Source organism: Cibotium barometz, chromosome 32 (assembly GCF_041138505.1).
Source record: "Cibotium barometz isolate CiBa-2024 chromosome 32, ASM4113850v1, whole genome shotgun sequence".
NCBI classification, from domain to species: Eukaryota; Viridiplantae; Streptophyta; class Polypodiopsida; order Cyatheales; family Cibotiaceae; genus Cibotium; species Cibotium barometz.
The window spans coordinates 8,152,708-8,172,343 of record NC_141077.1 but is presented as its reverse complement, the minus strand read 5'-3'; the positions used below and the strand labels follow the sequence as shown (position 1 = coordinate 8,172,343).

Sequence of the window (19,636 nt, the reverse complement as noted above, 5' to 3'; positions counted from 1 at the left end):
TGCAGGTGGAACTTGATGCCATCGAGAAGAACCACACTTGGGAGTTGGTACCAAGGCCGTCGAAGCGGTCAGTCATTGGTATCAAATGGGTCTTTAAGACCAAGTACGCGCCTGATGGGTCGGTGGACAAACACAAAGCCAGGCTTGTGGCTAAAGGTTATGCTCAGCGGCCAGGCATCGACTACGAGGATACCTTTGCACCGACAGCGCGGATGACCACGATTCGGACCGTTCTTGCCCTTGCTTCTTCTCAGAGGTGGCCCGTGTACCAGATGGATGTAAAATCTGCGTTCCTTAATGGTGACCTGCAGGAGGAGGTGTACGTTGAGCAGCCTCCTGGCTTTATTGTTCCAGGATCGGAAGGGATGGTTTACAGGTTACGTAAGGCCTTGTATGGTCTTAAGCAGGCTCCCAGGGCTTGGAATCAGAAGATTGATTCCTTCTTTATTCGGACTGGATTTCAGAGATCGGTTGCAGATCCGAACCTGTATCTCTTTCGGGAACGCGGCATGGTCACACTTATCATCCTTTATGTGGATGACCTCATTCTCACCGGCAGTCATGTGGAGCACATTGGAGTGACGAAGGTTGCCTTGTCAAAGGAGTTTGAGATGACCGACTTAGGTGACGAAGGTTGCCTTGTCAAAGGAGTTTGAGATGACCGACTTAGGCTTACTCCACTTCTTCTTGGGATTGGAGATCTGGCAGACCCAGAGGGGGTTTTTCGTCTCTCAGCAGCGGTATGTTCATGAGTTGCTTGAGGCCTTTGGGATGGAGAGCTGCAAGCCTATTACTTCGCCGATGGACCCGAACACAAAGTTAACCGTTACAGATCCTTGTGAGCCAGTTGATGCCTCGCAGTACCGGAAGTTGGTTGGTTCATTGATCTGGTTGCTGAACACCAGATTGGACTTGAGCTTCTCCGTGGGGCTGTTGAGCTCTTTTATGCAGACGCCATTGAAGACTCATTGGGATGCAGGATTGCGGATCTTGCGGTATCTGCAGAGTACGAAGGATCTGGGACTCTTTTACACAGGAGGGAATGGAGTCAAGCTCCAAGGTTGGAGTGACTCAGATTGGGGAGGAGATCCAGACACGAGGAGATCTACTTCAGGATACACTTTTACCCTCGGCTCAGGAGCAGTTTCTTGGAGCAGCAAGAGGCAGCCAACTATTGCCCTTTCTTCGACAGAGGCAGAGTATCGGGCTGCTTGTGGTGCTGCTTGTGAGGTTGTATGGCTGCGGAGGCTGCTAGGCGAGATTGGGTTTCCACAGAGGGAGCCCACAGTCATCCAGTGCGATAACCAGAGTTGTATAGCTATTGCTCGGAACCCGGTTTTCCATGCCCGGACCAAGCATATAGAGATACAGTATCACTTTGTACGTGAGAAGATCTTGGCGGGTGACATCTTGCTACTTTATTGTTCGACGGAGGACAATGCGGCGGACCTCTTCACGAAGTCTCTACCTCAGGCTACGCTCAGGCGGCGCTCCAGCTCCCTTGGGTTGGTTTCACAACCAGGAGCTGAGAGGGGGTGTTAGAAGTCATCTCCTGTCTATTTGTATACACCAGGGCCTCTGTTGTGGGTGTGCCCGCCCGTATATCATTTTTCCACACTCCCCGTATTTTTTCCCATTTTTCTTAGTGGTGGGAGGGCTGCCAGATGATGCCAGGAGCACCCCATTGCTGGCCGACTGGAGCTTGATCAGTCGTGGGCTTCAGGTCTGCTGGCCGACTGCTTCCTCATCAGTCGTGGGCATCAGGATGCTGGCCGACTGCATTTATGCAGTCGTGGGATTTTTCTCCAGTCGTGGGCATTCTCTGCTGCCGGCCGACTGCCCTCTAGGAGTTGTATATATAGCCCCTCAGCCCCCACCACTTTCTCATTCAGTTTTTCCGGGATCTTGTGTATAGAGAAGAGTTTACACACCTATCTCTCTGTGTTTCTTGTGCTGATTATTTTCTGCAGTCTACTTGCTCTTGTCTACCTAAGTTTGGTTATCATTCCCGCTGCATATTCTGACATGCCTGCCCTTGTAGGTGCTTTTCTCATTTTTCCTCACTCCCCGTATTTTTCCCCATATTTTTCCCATTTATCTATGGCTTGGGGGGGCAGTCGTGAGCTGGCAGGCGCTTTTTCCTCTAGCTGACTGTACCCGACTTATGTACAGCACTGGCCGACTCAAGTTGTGCTGGCCGACTGGCCCTTGTAGCTGGTCATGGAGGACTGGACCCTGTCGGCTGCCTCTGGAGCAGGCCGACTGCTGCCTGGGGTCCATATATAATGGACCCCCACACCCCTTGCCATTTTATCTTGTATTCGGGATCTTCTTTGTGTATATAGAGTAGAGTTGCATGCCTCTATCTCTCTCCTTCTCTTGTGCTGTTTTTATGCACTGTGTTTGCTCTCGTGTTCCCAGATTTGGTCATCATCTCCGCTGCGTATTCTGACAGTCAGTGGTGCCCAACCACCCTCCTTGGCAGGGCCTACAAAATCCTCACCAAAGCCATTAGCTGCCGCCTTTAGCCTCACCTCCCGGATCTGATTCATGGCACACAGACGGGGCTCATCCAGGATAGAAGCATCCTTGATGACATATTCAATTTTTGGGAGGCGACTGCCACGGCCTGCTTCCGGCAGGAGGATATGGTGGTTCTGTTCATAACTTCATTGCCTATGATTCCTCTAGGGCACCATGCGTAGGATGGGATTCCTAGAAGGATGGATCCGAGGAGTCTCTGCACTTTATTCCGCCGCCCACAGCGAGGTCCTTATTCAGGGACCACAGGGGACACATTCCCAATCACCAGATCAGTTCGTCAGGGGTGTCCTCTTGCCCCCTTCCTCTTCCACTTTGTTGCTAAGGCAATGATCAGTGTTTGCCTGCTCAGGGACAGGGCTACAAGGTCTTCGTCTACCCATCAGATCACAGGAGGAGCTTCTAGACTCAGTTTGCAGATGATACAGCCGCCTACCTCCCAGGAGAGGAAGGGAATCTGGAGAGATTTGCACAGGCAATCGAGGACTTCTGCTTGGCCTGAGGCGTTCAGATCAATTAGCACAACTCGTGTGGTTTTTGGGTTGGATCCTCAACCACCCCAGCTTGGCGTCCAGTGGATAGATACCCAATGGCACCCCAGTTAGATATTTGGGATGTCAGGTGGGGAACCAGAACTGCAGCTTGCCCCTCTACTTCAGAGCATTTGAAGAATCCCCTGTAGTGCAGCTCCGGCAGGCTCTCCCTAGCTGGTCATGTGGCAGGGGCCAACCAGGTGCTCATGGCCACCATGTGGTATACATTACTTCTGCTGGGCTTCTCCAAGGCATGCCTCGGACAGGTACCAAGGCTGATCTGGAACTTCCTTTGGGCGGGGACAAACGGCTGGCCCGCGTGGGCCAATGTGGCCTTGAGGGTCATTAGCAGCCTCATCATCATGGTGGTCTGGGCATCATTGATCCAACTATTTAGAGCAGAGCCCTTCTGGGCAAGCTGGTCATTTCAGCCTTCAGCCAGGGGGTGAGCCCTAGAAGGCCTTCATTTGTGCTTGGATCTCGTCCTGCACCCCGTCTCTTGGTGGACCTTGAACCCCCAGCGGTGGATTTCACGGAGGCTGGCGCCTGAGGCCTCAACTCCTTTGAGGACCAATTTGCCGCCAGTTTTGTCAGAGGTTGAGGTCACCTTAAGCCAGCCCTCACCCAGTTGCTCCTGGCCTTTAATGAGGAACAGTTTGATCAGAGGTTGAGGTCAGCCCTCAGCCAGTTGCTCCTGGCCTTTAATGAGGAGAGACTTCACCAGTTGTTGATTTGGAACCCCTCTTCAGGATGCCCAGTGGCCACCCCTTGGGCACTCGCTCTCACCTTGCGTGGGGGCCACTCAGCACAGGACCTGCTCAGTCTTTGCGAGAGTGATCCAGTTTCAGGAGGCTCCCCCCAGAGGCACATGATCGATGCCTTGACACCTTGCTGAGGTCCGGGGCACCCCCCCGTGCCCCCCTTCCCCCCCCATTTCTCCCGGAGTGGTTAGGCTCCTTTGCACACCGTGATATTCCCCTAGCAGTCCTCAATTCTGACAGGGGGCGTGCACTCATCTTTTCAGTAGGCCCTCGGGGCTGATTGATCATCCCCCACCAAGGATTTCAGCGGCTGGGCCTCCCAGGACATCTTTTCCTGTTTCCTTGGAGATTATTGGAAGCGCCTACAGGACACGACTAAGGAAGATCACACTCTTCCTATGGCAGTTAGCCCACTGCAGTGTCATCATTGCTGGCACACAGTGTGTGCATTGCAGCCATCCCATAGAGTCATAGCAGGACTGGCTTTGGGATTGTTCCAAAGGCAACATGTTTGGCAGAGGATCCTTTGCCTCTACACGACGGTACCGTACAGTCCATGCCGTGCACCATCATCTTGGGGGGGGGGAGTAAGACATGGGTGATTGAGACCGGCCCCACTCTTTCCTATGACCAGGCAGCAGGAGGACAAACTCTCTGGCTCTCTTATTGCAAGATCATCCTCTTCTGACAGATTGTCGGATCCCTCTGTCCCCCCTGGGACTTGTCAGAGATGGGAGATCATCATCAGCGTAGCTGCATGGCATATATGGCAGGCTCTTGAGGCGAGGCCATTGAGCACCCCCCCCCCCCCCCCCCCCCCCCCCCCCCGCGGTGAACTGAGTCCATCCATTCCATTTGGACTGATGTCATTTATATCCTCCGCGGCCAGTATTGAACGTGTGGAGGCTTTTTTGCGCACCTGGCACTGGGGGCCCTTTCTCTCTGATCAGCCAGCGAGATCACTTGGCATTACAGGCCGCCGTTGTGGCTTTCCCTCTGAGATCCACCCTCCCCTTTCTCTGTTGATGTATACTTGGCCTATGGCTGCTGTTTTTAACTAATAGAAGGATCTCTTTCCTCGGAAAAAAAGAACATGGCACACTTTACCAGGGTAGCAACTGACCATATGTGCAGAATAACTCCAATGGGGTAACCAAGGAGCAACTTAGGTGCTTGCTTGCAGGCGAAGTGGAAGAATAGCCCACCAAGTCTTGCGGTTATGCTAATAAAAAAACAAAATGGTTTGTGTGGTTTGGTTCTCAAAATATTCAAGGTGTGGACTGTCGATACGAACTTTTAGTTTAGCGCTTACTATCGGTAAGTGCATTGCTGTACTTGCTATAATATGAAGATAAAAGCTGATTATATATTGGGGCCTCAGTGTTTAGAATGAACTGTATTTTGCAGGGGGTGGATAGTTCACACAGCTCAACAGATGCCTTGGAGGCAGCGAAGGATCTAGCAAGGAAGGCACAATGCATCGTTGCAGTATCAGGTGCGGTTGACCTGGTTACCGATGGGAAACGGGTGCTGGGTGTGAGTAATGGAGTGTCTTTGATGCAGCGTATCACAGCAACTGGGTGTGCAGTGACAGCCCTCATTGCTGCTTTTGTTTCTGTCAACCCTACACGGCCTTTGGAATCAGCAGCTTTTGCCCTAGCTTTGTTTGGGTTATCAGGTGAAATTGGCTTTGAAAGAGCAAATGGGCCAGCTTCTCTCCGCATGCATATGCTAGATGCTCTCCATGGTCTAGATGAAGGGGCTGTTCTTTCCCGGATTCGCATTGCTCAAATCTAGACCTATCGCATCTTGCGGGCCTTTATAGAAAGGTTGGATGAGGAGGGATGACATTGAATACTATCGCAGGCTATTATCTTAAGATTAGCATGCAGATTTCATGCTGGGACCTGGATAATATTTGGGTGTCAAACAATACATTATCCATGTAGATTTGATGCTGGGATTATATAATATTTTGGTTGTCAAACGTACTTGATGTAGGGCCATAATTTGCACAGAATTGTCGATTTTAGCTAAATCAGCCAGCTTCTGATTAGTAGTGAAGTGGCACAGTTACCTTGTAGAGTTACCTTGTAGGTATCACATAATATACGAAGTGATGGTTCAAGGCTTTCAGAAAGTTGGGTTTGAATTTTTTGTCAGGTTTAGGACACACGAGTATTTTATGGAAAGTCAAGCTATGATGTCGGAGTAGTGTTCATGTGCTCTCTCTCTCTCTTTCTCTCTCTCTCTCACACACACACAGACACGTGTGGCACCCAGGCACATGCACGTAATTGCGCACGTGCAAATTGTACTACATTGGTCTCATGTCTTCCCTAGACATAAAGAACACACACTCTCTTTTCCTCCTCACTCTCTCATATACATGACCCACGAAATCAAAGCTATGATGTCGGAGTAGTATTTTATGGAAAGTCAAGCTATGAAGTCGGAGTAGTGTTCATGTGCTCTCTCTCTTTCTCTCTCTCACACGCAGAGTTTGTCTCTCTCATATACATCCGAACGTGCATGACCACGAAATCAAAGCTTTCCACTAAAAATTACAATTTCCACGACTTTTTCAAGAAAGTCCATGTTTTTCATTTGCTCTGCTTCGTGGCCAATAAGATTGCTTGGGAAATTGAGCTCTTGCTATATTATTGGAATGAGGAAGGGGCGTCTTAGTGATCAGTGATTGCGAAAAACTATTTTCTAAAGCAATGGAGAAATCCCTACTGAAAAATAGAGCCGGGATATTTCAAACTTATATATATATATATATATATATATATTTATTTGGGGGGGGCTAGGAATCCAAATATGCAATGAACTATGTGACTGAAAATATATATTGCAATGATATAAAAGTACATACATTTACACTTAAAAAATGATCTTCCTCTTTTGATTAACATACACAGAACTATGCATATACTTTTGTACATGAGAAAATCTATAAATAATAACAAGATCTATCCATTTTTTTAACATAAATTAAAGGGCGTAATTTTTGCATATCAGTACTAGTAATATTTTTTAAAGCTGGATATTGGCCTTGAAAAAATACACTAAAGGCCAATTTTTGGTGAGCAGTATTAGTGATCATTTTACTCCTTGGGGTGCTTCTCCCTAAGCACCTCCACAAATGCAAGATGACTTTGAAATCATGTCAATAAATTCGACAAGCTCCATACCCCATCAAATATCCATCAACACAAACAACCATTTGGACATAGAGACTCAGTACCATGTGGCCGTTCGAAACTTTATGTAAAAGCTAAAGGTTTGGAGGTATACCCAAGATGTTTTCAAGCTCAAGAGGACCTTTTATTTTTTAATTTTTTTCTCACAAGAGCCATTGGAAAATCTGTTCTTTAAACTTTTAGGCCTCTTTTGTCCCATCAGTTTTTCCCTTTTTTTTTTAAATTGACAAAGTAGTCACTTGGCATTTATTTAAAATCAAAGACTTAAAGTTGTTCAAAACTTTCACCATGCATGCTAATTACATATCATACAATAGTTTTGATGCATAGTTTGTTGCCTTCACGGTGGGTGGCTTCTTGCAGCTCAGATACCAACAATGTCTCCCGGGTGATAATGGTGGGGTCCCCCACCAAAGCGGTAGTGCTAGCAGTAGTGGTACTGCATATGCAAATGGTGCAACCAAAAAGACTCGGTGTAGATACAACGGCAGCTGTAAACTCGTGCATGCCTTGGTGTTTTGAGAATAGTAGAGCTCGATTGCCTTGGTGATTGGGCAGAGATCTGGCACATTAACGACAATGCAAACAGTAAGAAATATAATATGGCACCTGAGTGTGTGTTGTAGCTTCGATACCTAAGGTGGTGGGTTAGCTGTGTGCATCTCTTGTGATCTGGTAGACCAGTTCAGTCGCATGCTGTCAACAAGTAAGACCGGCGCAACACCTCTCCAATGTGTGAGGCGAGGGAGTAGGGCCTCCTTTGGCTCCTCAGTCTCTCAATAGAGACATCAAACTACTATGTGGCGGATAGAAACATAGCAAGCAACAACCAATTTGGGCGGGTTGAAGCATAGAAGATCTGTTCAAAGAAGCAAAGCCTGCTTCTTGCTGTTGTTCAATGACCGACCATCTACTCAAAGAAGACAAGCAACTGAATGTGTGAGGTGACTTTGAGCAAGCTTTGGAAGCATGGTAACCTAAAAGCAACACTATGGTGCTGTGTGTTAGCTTTGAATGTAAGTAAACTTGTAAGTACTCACTCACTCAATGTTCACATAAGAAAGAGAACACAAGAGAGAGAGAGAGAGTGAGAGTACAAAATGAACACTAATCCTAAACTGAGGATGAGGTTGCTTATATACTTGCTAACCTTAAGGTGTTCGTTCACACCTAGATGGCTATAGGAAAAAATCTTGCAGGACAAAAGTGCATGACCTCACAGTGTAGTACTACTACATAACTAACAAATCTTGTGTAGTATAAATGTGAGATTTACACAGATTGCAAATCACTCTCTGAAAGGAAAGAGGCCAAGGGCTTTGTGGAAGGCCTCAAACTTTTCATGTGATAAGGCATTAGTCAAAAGATCTGTCACATTATTATATATACTACAATAAATCATATTGATCTCTCCTGCATGGAGCCGCTCTTTGACACAATGATAATGCACTTCAATGTGCTTAGTCTTGGCGTGAAAGACATGATAATGCACTTTAATGTGCTTAGTGATAATACACTTCAATGTGCATAGTCTTGGCGTGAAAGACATGATAATGCACTTTAATGTGCTTAGTGATAATACACTTCAATGTGCATAGTCTTGGCGTGAAAGACATGATAATGCACTTCAATGTGCTTAGTCTTGGCGTGAAAGACATGATAATGCACTTTAATGTGCTTAGTGATAATACACTTCAATGTGCATAGTCTTGGTGTGAAAGACATGATAATGCACTTTAATGTGCTTAGTGATACTACACTTCAATGTGCTTAGTCTTGGCGTGAAAGACATGATAATGCACTTTAATGTGCTTAGTAGTCTTGGCGTGAAAGACATGATTTTTTGCAACAATCGCCATTGTACTCTAACTGTCAGTGAGTAAATCACTTCCTTTGGCATAGAACAATCCAAGATCTTGAGTGACTTATAAGTATCTGAAGATACATTTAACTGCTTGGCAATTAATGAACTTTGAAAGTTGTGACATGCCACACTGGATGTCTGGTCGTGTGATTAGGCATCCAACACCTTGATTATAAGTGGTTATGTCGAATGGTTCATCGACATTATGTAGACTAAGCTTCACACCAGGTTCCATTGGTGTAGAGATAGGTTTGTAACTTTCCACGTTGAACCTCTTGAGTAGTGCTTTGGTATACTTGGACTTCTTAATAATGACTATACCATCATATTAGTGTATAAATTGCATACCCAAATAGTAGTGCAAAGAAAGACCAAGAATTGGCATCTCAAAATTTGAGATGAGAAGAAAAAAATTCAGACTTTTAAGATGTCATGTCAGATCACATTGTGTCCATCATTCTTACCACTGGGATTAAATGGAAATTCATCATCCTTTTTTATAAATGAATGGTCCTCTTTTAACTCCTCATCTATTGTTACCTCAAGTCAATCTTCAAACTCTTCAACATCATGAGACTCCTTGGCATCCTCTCCTTCATCCATGAGGATCATCGTGGCCAAAATCGTCTTAGCTTTGCACACATGCCTGGGTCACCATCTCTCTTTGCACTTGAAGCATAAGCCTTTGCTTCTCAACTCATCAATATTTGGGTCATTAATCCTTTGAGTCTTGTTGAAGGTTTGAGGAGGCTTCTTCTTAAAGTTGTTCCCTTTCTTTGCATCAAAGTGAGCTCCACTCTTGGACTGACCACCCTCATATATGGTTGGAAATCTAGGAATGGAAGTGGGTGGTGTAGGGAAAGGGTTTCTATTCATGTTAGAAGAATGGTAGCTTGTATGCTTCCTTCATGAGTGAAGTGGGCTATGATTTTTTGTATTTAGGTTCATAAAGCTCCGCCAACCTCATATCTTACTTGAGAGTATTTGGCCTTTGAGCCTATACATCCGCCTTAATGAAGGAATCCAACCCATGTATGAACTTCTTCATCTTCATTTTTTCATTGAGCCCTTCCATATACATGGATAAATTCATAAAACTTTTTATGTACTCTCTTACCATCATGCCCTTTTGAGAAAGCTCATACCATTTATCATGGTGAAGGTCAAGTTCATCTTTCTTTTCGAATCTTCCCATGAGTGTAGTACATTCTCGTGTTTAACCATATGTCTCCACCATTGATGAGCATAATCCTCCAAGTGTAAGAAAGAAAATTTCACTTTGTCTCGCTCATTCTTGGGGTAAATCTTAAAATATGTATCTAACTTGGTAATCTACTCCTCCAACTCATGTAAAGTGGAACCATCACCCTGAATTTAGAGAGGGACACCTTGGCCTTGATATCCTTGTTTGGAAGTGTCAGAAAGATGAAATCTCACGATGTGGGTTGTTCTTTTGTGATTGCATGTAGGAGTTAACAAATTGAGAAAAATCTTTGTACTCCTCCTCTTGATGAAAGAAAAGGTAACTCTATCCAACTATCATGAGCTTCCACTTATCTTTGTGCAAAAGACACGTGCTTCTAATCCTAAACTAAGGATGAGGTTGCTTATATACTTGCTAATCTCAAGGTGTTCGTTCATACCTAGATGGCTATAGGAAAAAATCTCGTAGGACAAAAGTGCCCATGGTATAAATGCACGACCTCACAGTGTAGTACTACTACATAACTAACAAATCCTCTGTAGAATAAATGTGAGATTTACACAGATTGTAGATCACTCTCTGAAGAAAGGGAAGAAGAGGCCAAGAGCTTTGTGGAAGGCCTCCAACTTTTCACGTGATAAGGCTTTAGTCGAAAGATCTACCATATTATTATATATACTACAATAAATCATATTGATCTCTCCTGCATGGAGCCGCTCTCTAACACAGTGATAATGCACTTCAATGTGCTTAGTCTTGGCGTGAAAGACATGATAATACACTTCAATGTGCTTAGTGATAATGTACTTCAATGTGCATAGTCCTGGCGCGTGAAAGACATGATTTTTTGCAACAATTGCCATTGCACTCTAACTGTCAGTGATGAGCAAATCACCTCATTTGGCATAGAACAATCCAAGATCTTGAGTGCCTTATAAGTATCTGAAGATACGTTTAATTGCTTTTTGCCAATGGTTAGCACCTAGCAATTAATGACCTTTGAAAGTTGTGACATGCCATACTGGATGTTTGGTCGTGATTAGGCATCCAACACCTTGATCATAAGTGGTTATGTCGAATGGTTCATCGACATTATGTAGACTAAGCTTCACACCAGGTTCCATTGGTGTAGAGATAGGTTTGTAACTTTCCACGTTGAACCTCTTGAGTAGTGCTTTGATATACTTTGACTTCTTAAAATGACTATACCATCAACTTAGGGTATAAATTGCATACCCAAATAGTCGTGCAAAGAAAGACCAAGAATTGGCATCTCAAAATTTGACTTGAAGCCTATAAAGACATCCTCATTGACTACCATGTCATGTGCATAGAGAATGGCAAGAAACAAATCATGCTTGTCCTTTTTCATATATAAAGTTCTTTTCGTAGGACTATTTTGAAATCCATGTCTAGTCAAATAGGCATGAATCTTATGGTACCAAGCTCTGTGAGCTTGTTTCAAACCATATAAAGCTTTATTAAGCTTGCATATTGATAGTGATAACCTCTTTGGGGACGTCCATTATTTTATTTCGGAATATTTTATTTTTGGATGTGTCTTTTTATATAATCTATTAGGATTAATGTGTTTAATCAAGCTGTGTGCTGGTATGATGTCTACAAGAATTAATGTGTTTAATTAGTTATGTGCGCTGTATGATATGGTCAGGATTAATGTGTTTAATCAGCTGTGTACTAACTATTATTATTTTGGATGTAGGTGAAGAATGAGTGGTAGAATATGTGTTAATCGTGGGTGGAATATGTGTTGGACCACTAGGAGATATTTTGGAAGGTCACATATGAATACCTCTTATGATTTCATATTTAGACATCTATATTTTTGGAAGGCTAAGGCCTCATAATTTTGTACAGACCAAACAGTATTTTATACTTTTGGTAGATCCAAGACTTTATATTAATGCTTGTTATATTTTTGTAGAGCTTGCATGCTCATAAACTTTTGGTAGACCTAATACTTTATATTAATGCTTGCTATATTTTTGTAGAGCTTGCACGCTCATAAACTCAAAAGCACTTGCTTATGCTTTGTTTTTGGAATTATCTTTTTGAAAAGCAAGAGATTTTCTAATACATATAAATATGGGAGAGTAGTACAAGGGCCACACTCTACCTGGGGGAGATTCAACCCACTCTCGTGTCGATGGTGACCTCTACTCTATCTCTTTCTTGTTTATTTAATGCTTATGCTTTCAATTTGTGCAAGTATATGTTATGCTCTAATTTTTGTATTGAGAAATTATAGTTTTCTTCTCCAAGTGTCTTAAGGGTATCAGAGCTTTTGGGACCACTCAAGGAGAAGGATTTTTGAAGAAAAAATCAAAAATCAAGGTTTATGCAATTTACTTGGTGCAAAGAACTCCAAATCAAGGAAATTCTAAAGCTTCAAACAAATCAAGGAGAAATATCATGTGAAAAATAAAGGCCTGCAAAAAGCTACAACAAGGGTATAAGTGCTTGGAACAAAGAGATGATATCATCAAAGATCCAAAGGATAAAGAGAAGAAGGTTATAAAAACCTTTGGACACAAATTGGATAGTTTATGGGAATTTTATGAGCCATTGGATCAAGATCAAGATCAAGGGCTAGAGTTCAAAACCAACTTTTTCAAAACCACCTCTGCAAAGCCAAAAAACCACCCATCTTCTTGCAAAACCACTTTCCTCAATTCTCAATCCCTCAAAAGTCAAGCCTTATGGATGTGATCATCAGCATGGCAAGAGCTCCAACCTCCTAGTCTTTGATTTGCTAAGCTCATCCTACAGTTAATTTCCATAATCAAAGGTCCATAATAACTTCTCATTAATTTTTCAAAAAGAAAGAGAAGAATCTCAAATTCCTCTTATGCTGTGCTATTGTCGGCTTCATCATTCAAAAATTTGCTCTTTTTTTTTAAATCAACTAGCCTTCGACTACGGCTTCTTATTGCTTTTTTTTTTGGGGGGGGGCACTGAATTCACAATGCAGGCCACACCTCATTCACCCTTGCGCGAATTGCCATCACCGTTGTCAGCTGCGCATTGCTAAATACAAAGCTTTTTGTAAAAGCTTAAGCCTGTAAGAAAGCTTTCATACCAAAGCTTTTAACAACTTATAAGAAAAGCTTATAAGCCTCCATCAAAAACTTACAAATCAACCTTTCCAAGCTTCTAGCTCTACTTCACACTTTGTTACAAAAACCTTAGTATAAAAAAGAAGAAGAGCTTTCTATAAAAAGGAGAGAGAAAAGCTAAGTTGAAAGGCTTCCAAAGATCAAAGGCTTGAAAAAAATTCAAACTTTTGGATTACTACAAAAGCGAGTTTCTCCAAAGTTGATTTTTGGGACAAAGGCAATCATCTCAAAAGTGGGATTGGGCTACTTCAACAAATCGATCTAGAAAGCTTAAAATACCACTCATATGAGCTTTGTGACACTTGAAGTTAGAAATTCTTACTGCACAGAATTGGGACAACATATGACTTCAACAAATTCGAAGCAAGGACCGTAAGTATTACTCTTCACATATTGTTTATTAGCTTAATTATTATCAAGTTTTTGCAATTTTATTTTTCTCTCTCTATCTCTCATCATGTCAAACCCACAACCTCCTTCTATTTTCGAGCAACTTCTATCTCTTCAAGCTTAATTAAATGAAGAACAAACAAAGAGGATAGAATTGGAAGAACTACTTTCTAGTAGAAAAAGATCAAGATGTGTTGAATCTGATTTTGACATTAGAAGCACTATCAAAGAAACTTTTCGTAAACAAGAGAAACAAAAAGGAAAGAAAATTAGTCGTAAAGCTTTCACATTTCACAATTTTGATTGTAAAAAAGATGCAAAAACAGTGAAGAAGTGTTGAATATGATTTTGGCATTAGACACACCACCCATCAAAGAAACTTTTCGTATAAGAGAAATAAAAAGCAAGAAAATTAGTCGTAAAAATTTTACATTTCAAAATTTAGATTGTAAAAAGGATGCAAAAACGGTGTTGTCATGGATTAGTCAACTTGATAATTATTTTTATGAGAAAGAATTTTCTAAGAAACATAAAGTCAAGTGTGCTGTAAATCACTTGGTTGAAACAACATGATTATGGTGGAACGCAATCAACATGATTATGGTGGAATGCGATCAAGCAAGGACATGAAAGACCTAGGACTTGGAAAGAATTTCAAAAGCTTATCAAAAAGAATTTCTTGCCTCCTTAATATAAAGCAAGAGCACGTCAATGGGATATGCTTCGTTAACTTGACAAAGAGACTGTACAACTTTATGTGAATAAATTTTGGCAAGTTATCATTCAACTCCAAGCCATTGAACGAGTGAGAAAAAAGTAGCAAAGACGCAAATTCATTGCTAGATTAAAGCTTACTCTTCGAGCCGGAGATCAACATGTTCTAACTGCATTCTCTCTCCATGGCGATCTCTTTGGCTTACAATTGTGAGAGTACCAGAGGACAACAAACCACCACATGATTCTTGATGAAACTTGTGAATCCAAGCTTCCATGGAGATGGTGATGAGAAGAAAGAACCAATCCTATATTAATTAACATGTGATTAAGCTAAGCTAAGCTAAGGTGGGTAATACCTAATAACAAACATAATGAATGAACTAAGCTAATTTAGCTTAAAACTCAGGATACAATATTGAGACTTGTACTCATAGAGAGGCTTGAGAGCTTGCTACATTTTGCATTGCTTGAAATGGTCCTCTTTTATATGAGGAGAGTACAACAAAGCTATGATAGCTCATATGGGATGCCAGAAAATTATTTATGTTCTTACCAAAATCTCATCCACTCATATCATCCGTGCAATTGAGGTCAATTGCAACCCGAGCAAGAGGGAATGCTAGTCATAACCTCTTTGGGAATGCCCATTATTTTATTTTGGGATATTTTAATTTTGGATGTGCCTTTTTATATCATCTACCAAGATTAATGTGTTTAATTAAGTTGTGTGCAATGGTGTAATGTCTACCAAGATAAATGTGTTTAATCAACTATGTGCTGGTTGGGGTCGAGCAATCTTATTTTAGGGGTTGAGAACGGAAATGGGAGGAGGTGTTTCTATAGAAGATATTGATGGATGGTTTGGATCTCAAGGAGTGGACCTTGGACCTAGGCCACACGTACTTTAGTCTCTAATATAATGATGGGATATATTTGGGAAATGGGGCCGAATGGGTTGCACACATGTTCAAGATGTGGGTTGATCACTCCTCGATGCTCTCTAACCTTCCCCTTGAGGTGGTTTTGGGAAGCTAGTAGTAGCTGGTGGGGGAGGGGAAGCCTCTCTTTTCTAAGAGGAAGCGTATAGTTGATTGCTCCTTTTGGTGAAGGAGGTTGATTTCACTATTATGGAATTGGAAGTGAGGGTAAGGAAGTAAACTAAATCACCTTCCTTAAAATTAATTGGTCTTGTTTTACCTTTTTCATTAACTAATAGAACGATCTTGCATTTTTTAACTTTGCTTCGTGCAACATTTTAACATGTCTTGCATGTGCTTGAGAAAGTCTTTTACACTGCAATTTTTCTTTTTGTAACCAACTGCTATGGGTGCTCTAGGTTGAAATCCATACATTAGCATGAATGGACTAAAAACGGTAGCAGAATGTTTAGCACTATTATAAGCAAATTCTAATAATGGAAGATATTCGTCCCAATTATTTTGCTTATGATTAACATATGCTTGAAGCACATCTTCTAGGACTTGATTTACCCTCTCTGGCTATTTGATGCTCAAATGTACTCATATAAAGTTTGGTGTCCATTTTTTTGAACACTTCTTTCCAAAAATGGCTTGTAAACTTTGTATCTCGGTTGCTTACTATATCTATTGGCAATCCATACAATCTGTATAGATGATGGATAAATATTCTAGAAAATTTAGGTGTTTTAACTTCTTTTCTAGTTGGTATAAATTGTACCAACTTAGTTAACCTATCCACTACCACCCACATTGAATCATGCCCTTTACTTGTTCAGGGTAGTCCCGCTATGAAATCCATAGAAATACTTTCCCACTTATCCTCAAGTATTTGTAGCGGTTGTAATATTCCACCTACTTTTAGCTACTCAGCTTTATTAACTTGGCACTTAGGGCATTTTACAATATAATTATGGACGTCCTTCTTTAACCTACCCAATAAAATTATCTTTTAACAAGTGCATAGGTCTTAGAAATTCCCAGGTGCCCCACACTTAAATTTTCATGACATTCTAGTAAAATATTCTCACAAATATTTTCTTCTTTGGGTACACAAATGCGACCTGTATATAACAAGTATCCATTATCGATATAAATTTTTTTCCAATGATCTTTTTCACTTATTAACCCTTCTTTAAAAGTGATTCCTTTGAACCACTATCTTTTTTAAGTGACACCCTTTTATCACTAAGTAGCAGCTGCATTTTCTTTACTTTCTATTTAAGAGTTATTTTTTTAATCAAGTAATTCCAAACTACTTGATAGCTAGGGTTATTAGCACATTTTCCTTTTAGGTGAGCCAGCAACTCACTTTTTAGCAACTCACTTTCTAGTTGAGCAAAACTCAACTCATTTATCATGGGTGCTCGACTTAGATCATCTGCCCCACGATATTAAAATTTTCTTTTCTATATTTGATTTGGAAATCAAACTCTTGTAGGATTTTAGCCCATCTAGCCTTCCTACCTTTTAACTCCTTTTGAGTATTTAACCATTTAAGACTTTCATGGTTAGACAATACTTCAAATTGACACCATACAAATAATGACGCCACTTTTTAAGAGCATGCACAATTGCAAATAGTTCTTTTTAATAAGTTGAATAGTTACTTTGAGCTCTGTCAAAATTTTTACTCGCAAATGCAACTGGCCTTCTGCTCCTATGACAAAACTACTAGCATCCATTTCCAATACAAATGGTTCATTTGGATCCACTATTTGCAAAATAGGAGCAGTAGCTATAGCATCTGTTTCCAATACAAATGGATCATTTGGATCCACTATTTGCAAAATAGGAGCAATAGCTATTGCTACTTTCAATTTTTCAAAACTAGTTTATTGATCATGAGTCCAACTAAATTGTTTTCCTTTCCTTTAAGCTGTTTGTCATTGGAACAGATATCTTAGCATAATTCCTTATAAAATTTTAATAGAACCCTTCAAGTCCTAAAAAGGTTTGTAATTCATCTATATTGAATGGGGCCTTCCCCATCTCACTATAGCTTCAACTTTATCAGGATCCATACAAAACCCTTCCTTGGACACACTGATATTGCACTTCTTTTTTGAAGAAATCACATTTAAACTTTTTAGCAAATATTTTATTTTTCCTCAATGATTGAAATACTTTTCTAAGGTTCTCAATATGTTCTTGTTCATTTTGACTAAAGACTAGTATATCATCAATAAAAATAAGGATGAAGTATAGTGTCCATCATGGTCATAAAAGTAGGAGGAGCATTAGTTAGGCCAAAGGGCATAACTAAAAACTCATAATGGCCAAAAGCTATCCTAAATGTTGTTTTTGGAACATCTTCAATTCTAATTCTTACTTGATGATAGACCTTAAATCTATCTTACTAAAATATTTAGCACCTTTGAATTGATCAAACAACTCATCTATCCTGGGAATAAGAAATTTATTTTTTATTGTGATTGCTTCAATCCACGGTAATCTATGCACAAGCGCATAGATCTATATTTTTCCTTTACCAATAATATTGGTGAAGCCCAGGGAGACTTACTTGGCCTAATAAATCTTGTTCTAAATATTTAGCCAATTGTTTTTCAACTTCATTTCTTTCAGTCAAACTTACTCTATAAGGTGGCTTACTAATTGGCTTTGAATCCTTTAAAACTTCAAGGGAATGATTTATCTCTCTATCAAGAGGTAAATCTTTTTGGCAATGTTTTCGAAAAAACATCTTTAAATTATTCTAATAAATTATTCAAAGAAGAATTAACTACTTCACAAATACTTGAATCAAGCTTTTCACAATGGTTTTTAAATTGAGGCATTGTATAACAAAATACATTTGTTCTATTTCATTATCTTGATGAAGCTTTTGGAGCTCAATATTATATATCAAAGGAGAAGATTGTACATTGTGCTCTCCTTTAAATGTAATAACTTTTCCTTTATGCTCAAATGTTAGTGTATTATGCAAATAGCTTCTCGTCGAAAGTGTTCCCCCCGATGAAAATAACCATTCTCTCCCAAGAATTACATATGTATTCGACAAACATATCACTTGAAAATCCAAAAGTACTTCATACTCTTGAATTTTTATCCCAACTTGGTTTACCACAGTATCCCACTCATCTTTATCATAGCCAGTGGTGGCTAATGATACTATATACTTATGAGAGCTTGGGACTTGAGGCAACTTAAGTTTCTTAACCAAGTTGCTATTTAAAAAGTTGTGTGTGGTGTATCATCTATGAGGATTCTGACTTTTTTATCTTTAATATTTCTATGCACTCGAACCAAATCATGTGGTCCAATGATGGTTACCACAAACAATGCTTTTCATCAGAATGACAAACCTCGACTGATTTATATTTAGGAGAATCCTTAAGTATTAACACTTGAATATTGTGCATTGATTTTCCTTTAGGTTTACCATTATCATTCCCAATAAGTTCTTTTCGTTGGGACTTAGGACAAAACTTTTTATTATGTCCCGGCTTAAGACAAAAGAAACCAAGTTTTTCTTTAACCTCTCTCTTAAAATCTTGTTTTTTTAGAAACTTACTAGGATTGGATTTTTACTTTTTTGGAGGTTCTTCCTTTTTAAAGAAAAAACCCTTTGTGAAGTCCCCCGCCCGCTTGCTCTGGGGCTCCTGCCAGCAGCAGCAGAAGCGACGTCAGCTCCCGCGCGGGGCGGGGTCCACACACTTGGGGCCTCGTCTGCGGATGTCCAGGACAAGAGGCTAGCCACCCGGGCGGCCCCTCTGAGACCGGGCCCGGAAGACTCCCCTCGCCCGAAAGGCATGGGCGATTCCGTCAATTGGGAAAATTCTATTAACGGGAAAATTACTCTAACGAGTCAAGTCTTAACTAGAAAAACTAATTTGACCAAACGTGAAGTCACATGGTCAGATCAAGAAAAGACTTGCACTTGGTCCATGGAATCACCGCTTTTTTTCTCATTTACGAGGCACAGCCGATGATCCCCTCCCACATTAGAACCTCTGTTTTTTTTCATTCAAAGGGCTGTTTTATGCGAGAAGGGGGGATGTGATGTGACCATTTGTTATGCATTATATGGGCTTTTATAACTCTTACAATGGAAGATGTGCATTCTGGAATTTTTTAGACAGATTTGGCAGAGGCACTTTTGGGAGTTTTTTTGGTGATTTCAATGCACTCTAATGGTTACTCTGATGGTAGTTTATTAAATGTATATGCCTTAGCATCCTGAACATGTCATTTGGGGCTCATTTTGAAGTGTTTTCATGAGATATTTGCAAGTGGTTTCGGCATCGACATGGGCTGTTATAATAGTCCACTATGCTTCAAGAGC

The 19,636-nt window shown here is 41.0% G+C and overlaps 1 protein-coding gene across 1 annotated transcript in view; it reads left to right on the top strand.

The window, feature by feature from the left end:
• LOC147619774 (hydroxyethylthiazole kinase family protein) overlaps window positions 1–5,975 on the top strand; it is a 29,823-nt gene extending 23,848 nt beyond the window's left edge. Inside the window, exon 3 of the mRNA XM_086825606.1 lies at window positions 5,243–5,975. Within this exon, the coding sequence (XP_086681732.1) occupies window positions 5,243–5,632 (390 nt within the window). The 3' untranslated portion in view covers window positions 5,633–5,975. The remainder of the gene's footprint in view (window positions 1–5,242) is intronic.
• The last annotated feature ends 13,661 nt before the right edge of the window (window positions 5,976–19,636 follow it).